This window comes from Vulpes vulpes, chromosome 11 (genome assembly GCF_048418805.1).
Source record: "Vulpes vulpes isolate BD-2025 chromosome 11, VulVul3, whole genome shotgun sequence".
NCBI classification, from domain to species: Eukaryota; Metazoa; Chordata; class Mammalia; order Carnivora; family Canidae; genus Vulpes; species Vulpes vulpes.
Genome location: NC_132790.1, coordinates 36,981,203 through 37,002,266, shown reverse-complemented (window position 1 = coordinate 37,002,266; position 21,064 = coordinate 36,981,203). Strand labels below are relative to the sequence as shown.

The window sequence follows — 21,064 nt, the reverse complement described above, 5'->3', positions numbered from 1 at the left end:
TTCTGGAGGCTGAAAGCCTGAGATCAGGGCACTGGCATGATTGGGTGAGCCCCCTCCACCCCTCCATGGCAGATATCCTTATCCCCACCAGCAGAAGTGGCTAGGGGGTGCTGCACGACATTTTGTAAGACACTAATCCCATTTCTGGTGCCTTGTGTTGTTAGTAAAGTTAAAATTTATGACAACACAGGGAAAGGATTCAAAACGAGGGCACCAGAAAGATGAGCTCGGCTTTTCATAGTAGACACCCCATAAATGTCTGCAGGATTGAATTTAATAGACTGGACCTGCAGATCACTGTGTTTTTGAAAGTGAAAAGGAAAACAAATAATAGTTGTGCCAGGACAGAGGCAAACCAGAACATATAGCCACCTGTCTGTGAACCATCATACAAAATTCAGTGTCTTTTGGAGGGGAACTGACACTCATTCCTCTGGTAAACATTTATTAAGTTCCAACTTAAGATTTAATTGAGAGACTACTTTGCAAGTAACATTTTCTTTAATGTTCACACAAACCTAGTGAGACAAATTTAATTGTTAAATTAATGATTAATTAGAGCTCCATTTAAATAATAAGCAACTAATGCTGAGATTAAGTGATTTGCCAAAGTTGCCCCGCAAGTAAGAGTTAGTTAGAGCTGGGATTTGAACTGGGGTCTGTCTGGCTACAAATCCATGGCCTTGCTACTATTCCATAAATTGATTTCTTCCCCCTCCTCCTCCTCCTCCTCCTCCTCTTCCTTCTACTTTTTTCTTCATCTTCTTGCTTATGCTACAAATACTTATGAAAGCTTCATCTTGGTTTTATTATGTGTTTTTATTACTTCATTTCTCCTTTGTACCTATTTGTTCTGAACTGCAATGTTGGTGTCACTGATTCATTGTCTTTCCTCATGTCTTGATGTCCTTGCAGATAACAACCTAGAAAGTGCAGATCTTGCTTGATTCTCTTGTGGAATACTAGATTTTTAGAGGCCATCTTATCTACCTTCTACATTTTTCAGAGGAAACAGACTCAGAAGTCTAGTAACTTTCTCAAATTCACATAGCTAGATAATCGTAGTAGAAATACTAGCACCCTTGTCCTGACCGCTCCATTCCCACATTCAGGGAAGGAGAGAAAGGAAGAGACTATCTTTTTGGAAATCCCTTTCAGAAGGAGATACAGTGTCCATAGGGCTGTATTAGGGGATCCATGGAAATCAATGAAAAATGGTGGATTTGCTCCCTGCCCTTCTGGGGCTTCAAGTCTGCTTGGGGAAAATCATCCCACAGCAGCAAGTGGGGGTGGGGGTGTGGGGAGGGTGAAATGGGGCAGCAGAGCCCAAGAGCCCTAGACTGGGGGTTTCAGCTCTGCAGCTGTCCCTCTCAGCCTTCCTGGGCCTGCTTGTTCTGTGGTTCTCCTCATCTCCCCGCAATGTCTCTGGTATACCCCAATGTGCTGCTTGGGTCTTTTTGGTTTTTTTGTTTGTTTGTTTTTGTTTTTTGTTTTTTTTTTGTTTGTTTGTTTGGTTGTTTGTTTTTGGCTGGTCTGCCTCCATCAGAAAACCCTACTGAGTCAGAGATAAATTCTCATTCATTCTTAGTTCCCATGTGCCCGGTACAATACCTGGCACAAAGCAGAATGCCTGGAGCCTGTGCAGGGAGCAAGACAGTGTTAACCTCAAGCAGAAGGGATCCGGGAAGCCCGGCCCATTCCGAGGTTCCCCTGAAGGAGTCACAGGGACAGATGTTTCAGCCCTCACCTTTGTGCCTCACTCCAAGGACAGGAACACTCCCCATCATTTGTTATCTGGGAAGGTCAGGAGGAAAGGGGGCCTCCACAAGGGTGGGAGGGAGCATAGGCTCCTCCCTTTGTAACATCCCACCTAGAGGGAGATAAAATGCAAACAGGATGGGCTGTTCAAGATACAGGAAATTAGCAGTGGTTGATCAGTGGGTCAAAATAATCAGATGTTCCTCAAGATAAAAAAATAAAACCAAAGAAGGATTGTGAGTGGCCTACATGAACTCATCCCTTACTTTAGCCACACTCCCAGAGGAAACTTGACAGAAGCAGGGTCGAATATGATTTTTAGGTTCCTCTGAGACAGGGCTGGCTTCTTCACCTTGGCCTCAGGCTGGGCCTCACCAGCTGCTGGGCTGCAGAGGCTCTTGGGACTTCTCAGCCCTACCTCTCCCGCTGTGCTGTTGACTCCATGAGACTGCTACTTGGCCCAACACCTAGCTTCTTGCTGTATTTCAGAATATAGCTTCCTGTGCCCGTCCCCCGCCCCCCATAACATGTCCATCATGGCAAAAACGTGTGGAATAGTGGTTTTGTGGCAATAAGGAGCCTTTGTTCCAGAGATGAATGTATCCATCCCTCCTCCTGAGCCTGGCCTTGGTGGTTTGCCTACTGTCACTAGCCTTTTTTAATTAAGTCTTCCTTTTGTGTTGGACTCAGTGCCAAGAAGCCTAAATGAATGTTGTCTATTTGAGTGGACTTTCCTAGGGTTTTTTTCCCCCCAGTTCTATTTCAGGAAACTTCTGAGGGTCACTCCTCTGCAGGCAGAGATAAGGGTTAAGAGTCTTTTTCTCAAGAAATAACATTCGCCTAAGTGAACGTTATCTTTGTTTTTCTTTCTCTTTCGTGTAACTGAGTTCTAAAATTCAAGAGGATTTTTCTGGCTCCTGATGGAAATTGGAGATAGTGATGTGATTGACAGGCCTTTGTCGGGTGGAGGAAGCTTCACCTGCACTTGCCCTTGCAACATTCCAACTGAGTAGAGTTTTCAGAGATGTACGGCAAAGGAATCGTGGTTGCCACTGCTCATGGCTACTGCACAGAAGGTGGAGAGTTGGTGCATTCGCTTCTTGAGGCTGCTGTACAAACAGCACACACTGGGGCCTTAAAACAACAGGAATTTCTTGTCTCACAGTTCTGGAGGCCAGAAGTGTGAAACCAAGGTGTCAACAGATTTGTGATCTCTGTGAAATCAGTAGGGGAGAATCCTTCCTTGCCTCTCCTAGCTCCTGTTTTTTGCCAGCAATCCTTGGTTTGCCTCACTTATAGATGCATCAGTGCTGTCTCCCCTCGGCTACCACCAACAGGTCATTGTCTCCCTGTGTGTCCTCACCTCTTGTTATAAGGACACTAGTCATACTGGATCAGGGTCCCCCTGTGACCTCAACTTAATGATGCCTGCCAACACCCTATTTCTAAATAAGGTCGCAAGTACCATGGCCTAGGATTTCAATCTTTCGGGTGAAACACAAGTCAACCTGTAACAAAGGACTTGGAGTTTTTCTCACCCAGAAAATACCTGGCTATGTTCCCATCCTTTAGCAATCATAATCAATATCAACTGCCACTGACAGAGCCCTTCTCACAGACCAAGCACTATGCAGCATACCTGTTACATTCTATTTCATTTAATCCTCAGAAGCACTTTGAGGCAGGTATTACCAGATGCCCCATTTATAACTGAGAAAATAAAGGCCCCGATATGTCTCATTTCAGCACCCACATTCTGAGCCACTCAGTAGACACAACGCCTATCTTGTTTTCTGAGGTAACTGTTGGGTGCTTGGCGCTGTGCTAGGCCCTATCTGCACGTTCATCCCAAAATTCCATGCAGGAGGGGGCCACCCCACTTCTCTGGCTGCTTTCTCTCAGCCTGGTCAGTGGATCCTGCTGTCCCAACATCAGCTAAGGGAGAATCTGGGTTCTGTCTCTAGAAACTGAAGAAGGAAAGTCCAGCTTTGTGAAAACCAGGAATCAGGGGACAGTGAACAATTGTTCGCAAACAATTCTCAGCCCCTTAAACAATCTCCCAAGTGCACATACAATATGATTTTAAGTATAGATATTTTATTTACTCACAACTTTTCAAGAATATGTGGTATGTTCTGTAAAGCAGGGCATGTGTTCATTTAAGCCCTGGATTCCAGAGGTTGGCAGCTGGCCATATTCACTATAGGTATTTTATCTCCCCTCAAGTTCCAAAATTGTTTCCCTGAACTAAACAGGAAAAACTTGGGGAAGTAATCAACAGCCAAAGTTATTTTTGCTTTTTTCCTGTTCCACTTACTGGCTATTAACAGTGAGAGAGTCCCAGGAGTGCCTCTGTCCCAGAAGGCTGTCTCTGCAGCAGCAGGAGCAGCGACAGACGCTCTGTTCCAATTACTCAGAGGAGTCATTAGTCTTGATGAATGTTCAGGTTACATTAGCTCACGGCAGGATGTTCAGTGCCTTGGAATCCCCCAGGGTGGCCTATAACTCACTCAAAAGCTGGAAATGCCTCTCTGTCTCAACCCGGAGCTTCCTGGAACTTCCCACCTTCCTGCCTGTCTTTGTGCCTCGGAGCAGGGTGATACCATCACTCCAGCTGTCAAAGGCAGCACTTCCCAGGGCATCACTCATTTCGGGGGTTTCAGGCTCCTTCTTATGGCAAGAAAATTGAAACAAACACAGCTGTGGACACAGACAGCTCCTTGGCACCTAAGTTACTGCCCCACTCATCCATTAAGGGCTACCAGGAAACTGGAGAGATTGGAAAGAATGGCATCCTCTTGGAGAGCTTCACATCAGCCTCCTCTCAGACTCACCCTGTTGAACAAGGTCAAACACCAAGATTCGCATGTCTGTAAGGCTTTCCAATGTGCAGAGCTTTTGTGAACTTGCCTTGTTTCACCCTCAGTCACTCCATTATGGAGAAGTCATTGTTCCCATGTTATTGAAGAGGAAACTAAGGCACAGAGAGTTGAAGTGACTTGCCCCAAATCACACACTAAAGGAGCCATATTTCTGAGATCCAAGAGACCCGTGCTTTGATCTCACCTCCACCTTCACATCTGTACTTCTTAATCTCTTCTATGGAACGGTGGGGATACCCACCTCATAGTCTTCTGTGAGAATTAAGATATGGACATAAAGGGCCTAACAGGGCTCCTGGAACAGAGATACTCAAAAAAAAAAAAAAAAACAGTGGATGGATGGATGGATGGATAGATGGTTGGATGGATAGCTGGACAGACAAGTGAATGAGTGAACAAATGGTGAATGAGTAAATGAATGAATGAATGAATGAATATTGCCCATTTGTGCCCTGATTTTCCTTTCAGTTGGCCCTTGATAGCAATCTCATTGAATATTAGCTCTTACAGGGAACATGGAAAATGTTTAGTTCTGACTGTGTATCACCCACAATGTTTTGCCCTCACTCAGTGACCCCCATAATGAAAGATTTTCCACCAAACCTTATGACTGTCTCCCTGTTTCACCAAAAGCACATATAACAGCCAGTCATTGCTCCTCACAAACATGCACATTGACTTGGAATCATTCTAGTTAAAATACAAATTCAGGGCAGCCCGGGTGGCTCAGCGGTTTGGCGTCTGCCTTCGGCCTGGGACATGATCCTGGGGACCCGGGATCGAGTCCCACGTCGGGGTCCCTGGGTGGAGCCTGCTTCTCCCTCTGCCTGTCTCTCTGCCTCTCTCTCTCTCTCTCTCTCTATCAATTGCTCTTTCTCTCTCTGTCTCTCATGAATAAATAAATAAAATAAAATCTTTAATAAATAAATAAAATAAAATACAAATTCATAATTAGCCACTAACATCTACTGAGCATTTATTATGAGCCAGGTACTGCACTGGCATTTTGGCAAAATCTAAACCCAGGCAGTCTGACTCCTGAGTCTAGACTCTTAACCTCTACACTAGCCCAGCAACACTAAGAGCTGTCACTTGTTCAGTGCCAGCAGATACTATAATAAACATTTTTTTTAAAGATTTTATTTATCTATGAGAGACACAGAGAGAGGCAGAGACATAGGCAGAGGGAGAAGCTGGCTCCCTGCAGGGAGCCTGATGTGACTTGATCCTAGGACCCCAGGATCACGACCTGAGCCAAACGCAGATCCTCAACCACTGAGCTACCCAGGGTGCCCCAATAAACTCTTTTAAATGTACATTGTCTTCATTAGTCCTTATAGCAAAGGTATGAAGCAGCTGGTGTCATGTTCTCATGAGGAACTGAAGCTTGAGGAAGGGAAGTAACTTGTCCATAAGCACAGCGCTATTGAGTAGCAGAGACTGGCATTGAACCCCGGTGCTATAGTTCTAAAGCACATACCTTTAACCCCTGGTCTGTGCCACCTTCCATCTGCCATTTCCCCAAAACCTCACTTGAGTCACTTGCAGCCCCATCATTTTCAGTACTTTGGCTTTTTAGAAGTTTTTTTTTTTTTTTTTTAAGATTTTATTTATTTATTCATAGAGACACAGAGAGAGAGAGAGGCAGAGACACAGGCAGAGAGACAGGCAGAGAGACAGGCAGAGACAGAAGCAGGCTCCATGTAGACTCCATGCAGACTCGATCCAGGGTCTCCAGGATCACACCCTGGGCTGCAGGCGGCGCCAAACCACTGTGCCACCGGGGCTGCCCGGCTTTTTAGAAGTTAGTTGAAAATCCCCATTCTAGCCTCAGGGACTCCTGTCAGTCGGAGGTCTCAGGGTGAGACTAAGCAGGTGTCGGAAGGAGCACCTCCCATGGCACTTATGTATTCTCTCTGAAGTCACTAAGAAGGAATGTAGAGGAGTGACTGCCTGCAATTATGACTTGATGAGAACCTCAGGGAAACAGAGATAACAACCAATTCCATCACAAAGTACTGGAAGTGGAAGGTGGCTAAAGCCGCGAACAGGTTGCTGAGGGCATTGAAGAGTTTTCTTCCCTGGGGGTGTCTTCTTTCTGAGCTGGTCTAGATGCAGTTCTGCCTGGAAATGGGTGGATGGGCCAGAGACCCCCCCCTTGTAGGGTCCTGCTGGAACCTGCAACCCATTTGTTTATCATCAGAATTCCTCACTCTGCACATTTTACTTCCTCACCACATACACCAAAGAAAAATGTTCCATTAGTGGGTCCAGTAAGCATCTGTTTGTTACACCCCATAACTCTAGCTGTGTGTGGGAACAGAAAGTCTGAGTCAATGGAGAGAGCCTTGGACTCAGGACCTGGATTCGACCAGGTTCTACTGCTTATGAGCTATCTGACCTTGAACAAGTCACTCCACCTCTCTGAATGTCAATGTCCTCTTTTATAAAATGAGGTATTGGACTAAATATTTCAAAATCCCAACCCAGTCAATCTATTTGCGGTCATTTGTAGCTACAATTTAGATAATAGATGGAAAAGCACTTTGAGAAGTGATTTAAACCTCTTAATTCATTTCAGAAGGTGTTTTTTTGCACCATGATCTCTGCCAAGCATAAAATTATATATGCAAAAAAAATGAGAGTAAAAGGGTCTTTTGAAATTTTAGTAGCTCGCATTTAAATGTAAAAGCCTTCATTTTAAGTGTCTCTCCTCCCTCTCCTTATCTTCAACAAAGAGGGACTGTTTTAATGTATCAGGATTTCTGTAATCAAACTTTTCCTGTATTTAGACTTAATTACACAAGAGCTTTGCTAAGATCTAGAATAGTGCAAGGATCGTACCCTTTAATATGTGAGCTTTTTGTTAAGTATCACTACTAAGCCTCTATCTTATCAGGGGAGTGTTGAGAACCAGAATTGTTTGGGTGAGGGACATTTCCAGAACAGGGTCAAGTTAAGAGTTCCAAGGGGCCAGGAATGCGTCACTGGGATTAATTAACGTGGGTAAATGACTTCCCCAAGGTCACTCAGTGAGTCATTAGTGAGCCTGGGGCTGGAACTCAGTTCTTCCAGCTTGAAAGAATTGGCATCCTGTTGGTATTATTGTTCCATGTGACTAGCTCTACACAACCTTGGAGGGAAATCACTTATGGACATTAGAATCGCAGCTGTGGGAAAGTAAAAACTGGCAGAAATACACCCCTGACAGGGCCTCAGAGTAATGGCTGGTTTGGGAGGTGGAGAAGGTGGTTCTTTAAAAGTTTCAGACTTAGAGACTCCCCTGGACCAATTTACCTTTCTACTGCCACCAAGGCAAATATCCCTATCTTTTTTTTTTTTAAGATTTTATCTTTAAAGAGAGGCAGAGACACAGGCAGAGGGAAAAGCAGGCTCTCTGCAGGGAGCTTGATGCAGGACTCGATCCCAGGACCCTGGGGATCACGACCTGAGCCGAAGGCAGACACTTAACCACTGAGCCACCAAGATGCCCTGGCAAATACCCTTATTTAAACTTCAGGAAGCCTGTGTGTGGCTGCTTTTCTCATCCAGGGCAGTACTTGAAGTTCATTATTACCAACAGAGTGCAATTTTCCAAACTCAAATTTCCTAAAGGTGATTCTTAAAAACAAATTCCAAGATGCTAATCGGTGCTTTGTTTTCGTCTTGATCAATACAACAGAGCGCCCCTTGGTCACTTCAGAATTGGACAGCAAATGCCTGGAACTGTTCTCAAACCTTATAAATAAGGTAATTCAAACACCAGGTTGCCCTCCATTAGTGTGATGGAAAGAGCCCTGCATCCCCCAAGACTTAGGCTCTGGGATTTTCTTCTTCCCAGGCCTGTCCACCTGCTTTCGTATGTGCATTTCCCTGGTCTAAGCCACAAGACAAAGTCTAACTCAGCCCAGCGCCACCCAGTGTAGATGACCCCTTGAGCATTTACAACGTCACACTTCACTCCAACTTTATTCAACACCTTTCATCCTCATCCCTCAGCCTTCAGCCATCATCAAGTTCACGTGCTCACTTCTGCACTTATTAAAAAAGTAGATATTGAGGGGTGCCTGGGTGGCTCAGTCAGTTAAGCATCTGACTTTGGCTTAGGTCATGATCCCAGGGTTCCAGATCAAGCTCTGCATCAGGCTCCCTGTTCATCAGGGAGTCTGCTTCTCCCTCTCCTTCTGTCCCTCCCCACTGCTCTCACTCTCTCTCTCTCTCTCTCTGTCAAATAAGCAAAATCTAAAAAAAAAAAAAAAAAAAAAAAAGAGGAAGGAGGTAGAATTGAAGGACTTGTCATTGGGTTATATTAAAGGAGAGAGGGTTGATTCCAGGGTTTTGGTCTTGTTAAACTAGATGTATGGACTGAATAGGAATGTGGAGTGGGGGATAACAGTCACTGAGAGAAGGAGGAAGGGAAGAGAATCAAGTTTGTCGTGGGTCTCTGAGTCATGGTGGTGGATTAGGATCACAGACTTGGTTTAGGACCTGTTGTGTTTGACATGCCTTTGAGACATGCAAAGGGAAATGTCAGGTAGGCAGTTAAATATAAAGGTTGAGGGATCCCTGGGTGGCGCAGTGGTTTAGCGCCTGCCTTTGGCCCAGGGCGTGATCCTGGAGACCCCGGATCAAATCCCACATCGGGCTCCCGGTGCATGGAGCCTGCTTCTCCCTCTGCCTGTGTCTCTGCCTCTCTCTCTCTCTGTGTGACTATCATAAATAAATAAACATTTTAAAAAAAGACTTTATTAAAAAAAAATATATATATATATAAAGGTTGAGAAAAATGGCTCTAAAAGCAGGGGTGGTGCCTCCCAGAAGACATTTACCAACGTCTGGAGATATTTTTGGTTGTCGCAAAAATAGGGTGCTATTGGTATAGTCGGTAGAGAACACAGATACTGCCAAATGTCCTGCAAGGCACAGGACCTCACTTCTCACAGCAAAAAAATCAACCCAAATATCAGCACCAAAGGTAAGAAACTCTGGTCTGCTGATATTTGAGAGTTACTGACCCAAAGCCTGGGACCCTGATGAGATAACAGAGGGAAAGGAAAGTGGAATGGTACGAGTTTTTGAGGAACTATAACACCTAACAGCAGGATGACCCTGCATAAAAGACAAAGAACTTCAAGCAGCCAGAAGTAAGAGGAAAACTCAGGAGCAGAGTCACAGAGGCTGAAGGTTGAGGCAGAAGTATGTAGAAGTGGCACAGGCTACTGACAAGCCAAACGCAGTGAAGACTAAAAATCCTTATTGTATTTGGGACGTGGAAGTCATTGTTAGCCTTCAAGTCATTGTTAGCCTTCGCAAGTGCAGCTTCGGCAGCCTGATCCTGAGAGAAGGCGTCCTGCAGGGGGAGTCAAAAACTGGAGGTATGTAGTGTAGACACCATATCTAAGAAGTTTGGCTATGGAAGGGAGGAGAGAGAAGGAACAGTATTGGCAAGGAATGTGGAAGCCAAGAATAGTTGGGGGTTCTGTGGTGGGTTTGTTGGTTTATTGTGTTTAATTTTTTTTTTAATTATGGAACATGTCTAGCATGCATGGAGTAAGTAGAATGTTATAAAGGACCTCTGTGTACAACCCTCTCTCTCCCGATCGGCAGCAACTGAAATCTCTGTTCAGTGTTTGCAGCCGCCAGCCGCCGCTTCTTTATCAGGCCCTCATCTGTGCACAGGTGATGGTCAGCAGGTCAATAATGTGGGCTTTTATACACAGACCTGAGAGTTCATTCTTGCTGCAGCTTCTTCCCTTCCAGAATGCCCCCTTTCACTTCCTGGCTGTTCTTTCAGCCCCAGCTCCCTTCTCTGGCACCTCAAGCTAGTAAGGCTTTGGCTCCCTGCTGCTCTAAGTTACTTGCAGGTTAGACTCCCCTCAGACAAAGAGCTGCAAATTCATAAATCCCCAGAGGTGTAATTCCTGCTTTCAAAGGTAAATTCCCCTTCAGTTTCTGCCTGCTTTTGACCAACCTCCATTAAAACATATGTGTGTTTTATATACTCTAAATGTAACAGTAATATAATTGTTTTTTTAAAAAAATAACAGTTCAGAGTTGAGGTAAGATGGCAGAGGAATAGGGGCTCCTGGTTTCATCTGGTCCCTGGAAATCAACTAGATAGTTATCAAATCATTCTGAGCACCTGCAAAATCAGCCTGGTGATAGGAGAAAAGAATTGCTAAAAGCAACCACGTTCTGCAAGACAGGAGGTGCAGAGCCCTGAATCTGAGGGGATGCATGGGGGAAACCGCCCGCTGGGGAGGGAGCCCCCTAAGCCTGGTGCGGGGAAAGTGATAGAGCAGCGAAGCGCAAAATAGGAACTTCAATAGGTCTGCGCCGGGAGGGATGTCCTTGCCTGAAAAGCACTCAGGAGGCAAAGCAGGGCGTGGTCTCGGGTGGTCTGGGGACCCCCGGGGTCACAGAAGGCACAGCAGTGCTGCCCTAAACCGTGAACCCAGGCCCGGTGTGGCCAGGGCCCCGAGCGGGCCCAGCGGGAGGCAGAACCAGGAACCAGGGCAAGACCCCGGCGCCGGGAGCACTGGCACAGACGCAGGCCACCCGGGCCTGTACAGTGTGGAGAGTGGGAAACGGGCCGCGTGTCCAGGATAAAATGCTCAGCCACGGGCTGGGTGAGCACAGCGCAGACGGCAAGCCGGAGCCCCGAGGGACTGTTTTCCATGAGAAGAGAGCTCCGGGCTGGAGAGCTGGGCACAGCCATCTTCATCCCCCACCCGCCGGGGTACCACCAGCACCCGAGGCCCCCACCCACCCTCACCCCCACCCCAGCAAGGCCGGTGCACGCTCCCCGAACCGCACCTGGGAACCAGCGCAGAGGTTACACATCACTCAGAACTGTAAAACTCCAGCTCTTGGAGAAAGAAGTACATAGCATTCGTAGTTTTTCTTATTCTTCAGTCCTTCAGTTTCCTATTTTATTATCCTTTTCAGTTATTTTCTTGTTATATCAATTCTTAAGTCTTTTTTCATTTTCATTTTTTCACTTATGGTTTACATATATATATATATTTAATTTTTGGCTCCCTTTCATTCTGTTCAGCTTCATTTTTGTATATATGTAAGTTTTTCTTTCTTACCTATTTTGGGATATAGTATCCTCTGACAACCCAAAATATACCTAGAATCTAATTTATTGTCTGTTCAACTTCTTGTCTGATATTATTCTCATTTTTCCCTTTTTCTGTTTGGTTTCTGTCTCTTCTGATTAGAGTAGTATATATTTTTCTGATATAGTTATTATTCTTTAGTCCTTCGGTTTTCTATTTTATTATCCTTTTCAACTGTTATCAATTTTTTTTGTCTTTTTAAATTTTCATTTTTTTCACTTACAGTTTGTAGTTTTCATTTTTTGTTTCCTTTCATTGTATTCAACTGCATTTTTGTTCATATATAAGGTTGTGTTTCTTGTCTATTCTGAGGTCTGGTTTCTTCTAACAGACCAAAATACACTCAGACTCCAGTTTATTGTTCTCTTCTGTTCTACTTCTTATTTGATTTTGTTCTCATTTTTTTTCTTTTCTTTTTGGTTTCTGTTCTCTTCTGATCTGTGTAGTGTATATTTTTCTGGTGTTGTTGTTATATTTGTATTTTCCTTCTTTTTCATCTATTCTTTTCTGGACATAATGAGAAGACAGAAGACCTCACCCCAAAAAAGAGAACAAGAGGCAGTACTCACAGCCAGGGATCTAATAAATATGGATGTAAGTAAGATTAAGAACAAGAATTCAAAACATTGATTATAAAGATACTAGGTGGCCTTGAAAAAAGCATAAAAGACACTAGCAAATCTCTTACTGGAGAAATAAAAGAACTATAATCAGGTCAAAATTAAAAAGGCTATTTCTGAGATGCAATAAAAAATGGAGCCTCCAAGTGCTGAGTGATATAGAAGATAAAATGATGGAAAATAAGTTAAGAAAAACATAACTAAAAAAAAAAAACATAACTTACTGGATCATGAGGGGAGGAATCAAGAGATCAGCAATACCATAAAGTGAAACAATAGGAGAATAATTGGGGTCCCAGAGGAAGAGGAAAAAGAAAGAGAGAGTGGCAGAAGGATTATTTGAACAAATTATAGCTGAGAACTTCCCTAGTCTGGGAAAGGAAACAGACATTCAAGTTCAGGAGGCAGAGAAGCCCCCTCAAAATCCATAAAAATAGGTCAGCACCTTGACATATAATAGTGAAGCTTGCAAGTTTCAGAGATAACGAGAAAATCCTGAAAGCAGCTTGGGACAAGAGGTCCTTAACCTTAAAGTGTAGAAACATAAGGCTGGAAGCAGACCTATCCACAGAGACTTGGCAGGCCAGAAAGGACAGGCATGATATATTCAAGGTACTAAATGGGAAATATATGCATCCAAGAATACTATATCCAGCAAGGATATAATTCAAAATAGAAGGAGAGATAGCTTCCAGGACAAACAGAAACTAAGAGAATTTGTGATCACTAAACCAGCCCTGCTGCTTTATAAGAAATATTATATAATAATATTTAAGAAATACAATCTTTAAGAATATATAGAAGAAATATAATAAGAAGAAATATTAAATATTAAAGGGGATCTGCTAAGTGAAAAGAGAGCCCAAAAGTAACAAAGACCAGTTAGAAACAGAAACAATCTACAGAAACAGTGAATTTACAGGTAATATAATGGCACTAAACTCTTATCTTTCAATAATTACTCTAAATATAAATGGGCTAAATGCTCCGATCAAAAGACACAGAGTATCAGATGGAAAAAAAAACAAGATCCATTGATATGCTGTCTACAAGAGACTCGTTTTAGACCCAAAGACATATCCAGATTTATAGTGAGGGCTTGGAGAACCATTTTATTGCTAATTGACATCAAAAGAAAGCTGAGGTAGCAATCCTTATATCAGACAAACTAAATTTTAAACCAAAGACTATAAGAAGAGATGAAGAGGAACACTATATCAGGGTCTACCCAACAAGATCTAACAATTATAGATATTTCTGTCCCTAACTTGGGAGCATGCAAATATATAAACCAATTAATAACAAAATTAAGGAAACACATCGATAATAATACAATAATAGTAGAGGACTTTAACACCCTACTCACAGCAATAGAGAGATAATCTAAGCAAGAAAACAAGGGCTTTGAATGACACACTGGACCAGATGGACTTCACAGATATATTCAGAACATTTCATTGTAAAGCAACAGAATACACATTCTTCTTGAGTGCACAGGAACATTCTCCAGAATAGATGACATACTGGGTCATAAATCAGGTCTTAACTGGTACCAAAAGATTAGGATTATTCCCTGCATATTCACAGACCACAATGCTTTAAAACTTGAATTCAATCACAAAAGAAAATTTGGAAGAAGTACATGGAGGTTAGAGAGCATCCTACTAATGAATGAGTATACCAGGCAATTAAAGGAGAATTTTAAAAATTCATGGGAGTGAATGAAAATGAAAATACAACAGTTCAGAACCTTTGGGATGCAACAAATGCAGTCCTAAGAAGGAAATGTATAGCAATACAAGCCTTCCTCAAAAACCAAGAAAAGTCTCAAATACACAACTAAAGGAGCTAGAGAAAGAACAGTAAATGGAGCCTAAATCCATCAGGAGAAAAAGAATAATAAATATTAGAGCAGAAATCAATGAGATAGAAACCAGAAGAACAGAACAGATCAATGAAACCAGGAACTGGTTCTTTCAAAGAATTAATAAGATCAGTAAACCCCTAACCAGACTTAAAGAAAAGAGAAAGGACCCTAATAAATAAAATCATAAATGAAAGAAGAGAGATCACAACCAACACTGAAGAAATAAAGACAATTATAAGAACATATTGTGAGCAAAACTCTTTGACCTCAGCTATAGCAACCCCTTGCTAGATACATCTCCAAAGGCAAGGGAAACAAAAACCAAAATGAAGTATTGGGACTTCATCAATATAAAAAAGCTTTTGCCCAGCAAAAACAGTCAACAAAACCAAAAGACAACTGACAGAATGGGAGAAGATATTTGCAAATGTCTTATCAGATAAAGAGCTAGTATCCAAGAGCTATAAAGAACTTATCAAACTCAACACCCAAAAAACAAGAAAGTCCAGTCAAACAATGGGCAGAAGGGCAGCCCCGGTGGCTCAGTGGTTTAGTGCCGCCTTCAGTCCAGGCCGTGATCCTGGAGACCCAGGATCAAGTCCCACGTCAGGTTCCCTGCATGGAGCCTGTTTCTGTCTCTGCCTCTCTTTCTCTCTCTCTCTCTCTCTCTCTCTCTCTCTCTGTGTGTGTGTGTGTGTGTGTGTGTGTGTCTCATGAATAAATGAATAAAATCTTTAAAAAAAAAAAGAAGAATGGGCAGAAGACATGAACAAACATTTCTCTGAAGAAGGCATGCAAATGAGTAATAGACACATGAAAAACTGTTCCACATCACTTGTCAACAGGGAAATATAAATCAAAACCACAGTGAGATGCCACCTCACACAGGTCAGAATAGCTAAAATTAGCAACTCAGGACACAGGACAAATAGAAAGGGGAACCCTCTTACACTGTTGGGAATGCAAACTGGTGCAGCCACTATGGAAAATGGTATGGAGGTTCCTCAAGAAGTTAAATAAAGCTACCCTACAACCCAGCCATTGCACTACGAGGTATTTACCCAAAAGATACAAACATAGTGACGCAAAGGGGCACCTGCACCCAAATGCTTATAGCAGCAATGTCTACAATAGCCAAATTATGGAAAGAGCTCAGATGTCCATGGACAGATGAATGGATAAAGAAGATGTGGGAAAACCATAGCTGGGGGCATCACAATGCCAGATTTCAGGTTGTACTACAAAGCTGTGGTCATCAAGACAGTGTGGTACTGGCACAAAAACAGACACAAAGATCAATGGAACAGAATAGAGAATCCAGAAGTGGACCCTCAACCTTATGGTCAACTAATATTCGACAAAGTAGGAAAGACTGGAAAAAAGTCTCTTCAATAAATGGTGCTGGGAAAATTGGACAGCCACATGCAGAAGAATGAAACTGGACCATTCTCTTACACCATACACAAAGATAAAATGGATGAAAGATCTAAATGTGAGACAAGATTCCATCAAAATCCTAGAGGAGAACACAGGCAACACCCTTTTTGAACTTGGCCAAAGCAACTTCTTGCAAGATACATCCATGAAGGCAAGAGAAACAAAAGCAAAAATGAATTATTGGGACTTCATCAAGATAAGAAGCTTTTGCACAGCAAAAGAAACAGTTAACAAAACTAAAAGACAACCTACAGAATGGGAGAAGATATTTGCAAATGACGTATCAGATAAAGGGCTAGTTTCCAAGATCTATAAAGAACTTATTAAACTCAACACCAAAGAAACAAACAATCCAATCATGAAATGGACAAAAGACATGAACAGAAATCTCACAGAGGAAGACATGGACATGGCCAACATGCACATGAGAAAATGCTCTGCATCACTTGCCATCAGGGAAATACAAATCAAAACCACAATGAGAGGGATCCCTGGGTGGCGCAGCGGTTTGGCGCCTGCCTTTGGCCCGGGGCGCGATCCTGGAGACCCAGGATCGAATCCCACATCAGGCTCCCGGTGCGTGGAGCCTGCTTCTCCCTCTGCCTATGTCTCTGCCTCTCTCTCTCTCTCTCTCTCTCTCTGACTATCATAAAATAAATTAAAAAAAAAAAAACACAATGAGATATCACCTCACACCAGTGAGAATGGGGAAAATTAACAAGGCAGGAAACCACAAATGTTGGAGAGGATGTGGAGAAAGGGGAACCCTCTTACACTGTTCGTGGGAATGTGAACTGGTGCAGCCACCCTGGAAAACTGTGTGGAGGTTCCTCAAAGAGTTAAAAATAGACCTGCCCTACGACCCAGCAATTGCACTCCTGGGGATTTACCCCAAAGATACAGATGCAGTGAAACGCCGGGACACCTGCACCCCGATGTTTCTAGCAGCAATGTCCACAATAGCCAAACTGTGGAAGGAGCCTCGGTGTCCATCGAAAGATGAATGGATAAAGAAGCTGTGGTCTATGTATACAATGGAATATTACTCAGTCATTAGAAACTACAAATACCCATGATTTGCTTCAATGTGGATGGAACTGGAGGGTATTATGCTGAGTGAAATAAGTCAATCGGAGAAGGACAAACATTATATGGTCTCGTTCATTTGGGGAATATAAAAAATAGTGAAAGGGAATAAAGGGGAAAGGAGAGAAAATGAGTGGGAAATATCAGAGAGGGAGACAGAACATGGGAGACTCCTAACTCTGGGAAATGAACAAGGGGTGGTGGAAAGGGAGGTGGGCGGGAGGTGGGGGTGACTGGGTGATGGGCACTGAGGGGGGCACTTGATGGGATGAGCACTGGGTGTTATTCTATATGTTGGCAAATTGAACTCCAATAAAAAAAAAAAGATGTGATATATCTATACAAAGGAATATTACTCAGCCATCAAAAAAGAATGAAATCTTACCATTTGCAATAACATGGATGGAACTAGAGGGTATTATGCTAAGCAAAATAAACCAATCAGAGAAAGACAATTATCATATGATTTCACTCATGTGTGCAATTTAAGAAACAAAACAGAGGGGTGCCTGTTTGAATTCTAGGAAAGAAACAGGGTTGCCAGAGGGGAAGTGGGTAGAAGGATAGGGTAACTGGGTGGTAAGCATTAAGGAGGGCACTTGATGTAATGAGCATTGGGTGTTAAATGCATCTGAACTCTACCTCTGAAACAGATTAATATGTTGTAGGTTAATTAATAGAATTTAAATTAAAAATTTTTTAAATAACAATTTTAGGTGCCTGTGTGATCAGTGAGTTAAGCATCTCACTTTGGCTCATGTCGTGTTCTCAGAGAGCCTCACATCCAGCTGCCCTCAGCAGGGAGTCTGCTTGTTCCTCTTCCTCTGCCCCTCCCTTGGCTTGTGCACTCTCTCTCTCAAATAAATAATTTTTTAAAAAAATTTTTAAGTAACAGTTTTACTATCGTTATCAGCAGAACATTTACTCTGTCCAAGAGACTGTCACTAACAAAAGCCAGAAGTCTTTTTTTTTTTTTTTTTTTTAATGAGAGACAGAGACATAGGCAGAGGAAGAAGCAAGCTCCATGCAGGGAGTCTGACATGGGACTCGATCCCGGGACTCCAGGATCACACTCTGAGCCTAAGGCAGACGCTCAACTGCTGAGCCACCCAGGTGTTCTGCAAAAGCCAGAAGTCTTTAAGATGATAGAGACTTGGAGATATTTTGTGGCTTATGGGAAGCTAATGGAAAATCTAGAGGAGAGCAAGAAGAGTAAAATTAAGACTTTATAGGGATCTCTGGGTGGCGCAGCGGTTTGGCGCCTGCCTTTGGCCCAGGGCGTGATCCTGGAGACCCGGGATCGAGTCCCACGTCGGGCTCCCAGTGCATGGAGCCTGCTTCTCTCTCTGCCTGTGTCTCTGCCTCTCTCTCTCTCTCTCTCTCTGTGTGTGTGTGTGTGACTATCATAAATAAATAAAAATTAAAAAAAAAGACTTTATAATATTCATTGGAACAGAAGAAATGAAGGAATTGTCTGCAGACACAGAGGTTTGCAGGTTTGGTGGTGGGAAGCTGAAAGAGATACCATTCCATGGCTTCATGTGACGTCAGAGGCAAGGGGAGTTGGGGGAAGGTGAGGCAGATGAAGGTTTGAGAACAGGGCAGTTGAAAATATCTTTGCAAAGAGTGGAAAGAGTGAATTTTGACCAGAGAAACACTGAAAGAACAAAGACTGTTGGTTGTTTAGAGTCCATGTGGGTTGACAGTGGAGAATTTATAGTAGAGCCAGTCTGTCTGCCCTGTGGTAAGGCTCTCTCCACCTGCCCTTAGCTGCCTGGGTGAAGCAGACAGGGAAGAGAGAGTAGGAGTATGCAGGGTTGGGAGTTTTAGAAGACTTGCTGAAACCAAATTGCAGGGCCAAGGGTTTTGACCATGTTGGCTAGGGCATGATTTCAATAGTGGATCCAAAATCCGAGCATCTCACGAAGCCATTAAAAGTACTGTTTGGAAGTCTGAGTAAGCCAGGGCATTTGGGGGTGAGGGTGGGGGAACTGTTCTCCCACACCTCCCCAGCCTACTCACATTGTCAAAACAGAGTGAGTGCTTCTTTAGCAAAAGGTGCTTTTCTGGGTGCATTGGAGAAAAAAAGGGAAAGAAGGAAGTAGCACAAACTACCCCAGGTATACATATTCTCACAACCCTGGTCCCAGGGCAGAAGACTCAGGTCCGATACAAAGGCCCAAACATAAATAAAAGTTCTAAATCAAGCTAATAAACTGTTAAGTAAAATATGTTCCACCTTCCTGCTTTTACAGATACATCTTCATGCTGGTCTGGAAGGCCAAGTTTGAATTTAGAAGTCATGTACTCCAACGCTGCAGAGAAAAGTGGTTCATGGCTGTCAGCCCTCCCCTCTTCCTATCCCCAGCTCCATCCCCCCATTGCCCTGGGGCCTCACATACCTGTGTCTGGACACCACAACCCACATGTCCAAGCTCCAGTCACAGCCCCAGGCCTAGGGGTCTGCCCACGATAGTGTGGTCTGTACTCAGAAGGGGTGACCTGGAGAAGAGGCCAAAATGGTTTCCTCAGAGTCACTCAGAGAATTCTGGGGTACTGGATGCCTGGTCTAGGAGGAAGAAGGGAGAGTGGAGGCACTGGTGAGCACAGGTTCCAGGTGGGCACATCCCTTGGCCCCATGAATCCCTTGCCTTATGGTGAGGAGAAGTTGGAAGAAAGAAATGGCCCTCTAAACTGTTAAGGGCAGGGCCTTGCCTTGCCCAGGTCTGTGGGAAAAATGAAATGGCGCAGTGATACACAGTATTGTGGTCTTTGCTCTGTTCCTAGTCTGACTGCCTGGTTTCCCTGTGTGTCCGTGTTTTGTTTCTCCTAGTGGGCTGTTCATCACCATTCATGACAAAGGCCATCTTGCAACAATGCTGAACTCTTGGCCAGAAGACGATATTAAGGTATGATCATGTTTTCTTTGTTACTGCTCAGGTGAAGCCTTTCAGCCTGCAACAGAGTCCTCCCCAACTAGAAAATGAGCCATTGCACCACTGAAGGCAAGACACTGCACAGCTTTCCCGGGCCCAGAGCACGGACTGGTTAGAGCCAAGCATGAATGCACCACAGAGCGGAGGTTGACATTGACCCACACCCATGTGAAATTGCCCTTATCATTATCATTATTAATAGTAGTAGTAGTCTGGAGACACGTTCAGCATGTACTGAGTACCTACTAAGTGTACACTGCCAGTTTCCATGGGGGAGATGGGGAAATCAGACAGTTTCTTCTCAAGTAGCTGACTTTTATGTGGAAAATAAGACAGAGACACAAAAGACTAAGAGGGAACTTGGTCAGGGGTAATGAAGCACACATTGCTGAAGGTATTCAAAACGGCAGAGATTATTTTCAGCCTGAGGGGAAATCTAGGAAGACTTCATGGGAGAGGTGACATTGGAGCAGGGCCTTGAATTAAGGAGTAGCGTTTGGCCAGATAGGCTTTGGAAAGAGTAGGACATATAGTGGGGACAGTCTGCAGTAAGAGGAAAAGCTTAGAATGAACAGTACTTTCCCCCCAGCGTGTACATAGTCAGAGGTTGGGGGTGGGTGATAGTTGTATGCAGAGTGATGAAATAAACCTGCCATTTCTTCCGGGAGTATCAGTTTTACTCAAATAATCTATGAAGAAAACATTTTTATATAATAAATAGGATATAATATGCAATGTAAAGTTTGTATTAGTTTTGAAATATTAAACATGCAGCTTTGTAGAAACTTGTTAGCCTCTGGCTACATGCCCAGGTCTCCTCCTGCCACAGGGACTTCTGTGGATGAGTATGAGGGGCTTTCATGACTAAGATCCTTGTTGCTTCTGCAAATGAGTGAAGCGAAAATGCAAAACATCTGCTAGCTGCTTCGCGCGGGCATTTCTAGCACAGGAGCTGGGGAAGGCTTAGAGCTCACTGGGCCCAATATAAATACTGGGATACCATCCTGCCTGACTAGAAGACTAAGGCGCTCCACTACTGCTTCCTCCCCTGGCCTTCCCTCCCTGTTCCTGCCAGTTCTGCATTTCCCTGCAGCAGAGCCACCTCCTCCCCAGCTGCTGAGTTAAGGTGGCAGTTTTCCAAGGCATGGGTATCTTTAGACCCTGATGTTGATGGGGAGACGTGGTTCAGAGGAGCTTCTGAATCAAGTCACAGGATAAAGGATGACTTTCCGTGGTTTCCCAGCCAGGAAGCTGAATGTTGAACTGCGGTGTCGGAGAGGCAGGCAGGGAGAGAAGTGAGGCCAGAGCCCAGGGCTAGGGGGACCATGAAGTTTCATGGGCCCCTCTTGTGCAA

At 43.8% G+C, this 21,064-nt stretch overlaps 1 protein-coding gene across 3 annotated transcripts in view; it reads left to right on the top strand.

Moving 5' to 3' along the window:
* Positions 1 to 21,064, top strand: part of ME3 (malic enzyme 3) — a 187,492-nt gene that overhangs the window by 104,883 nt on the left and 61,545 nt on the right. For all 3 annotated transcript variants that reach the window (XM_072726141.1, XM_072726143.1, XM_072726142.1), the window contains exon 5: positions 19,608 to 19,683. In XM_072726141.1, coding sequence (XP_072582242.1) covers positions 19,608 to 19,683 — 76 coding nt within the window. The remainder of the gene's footprint in view (positions 1 to 19,607; positions 19,684 to 21,064) is intronic.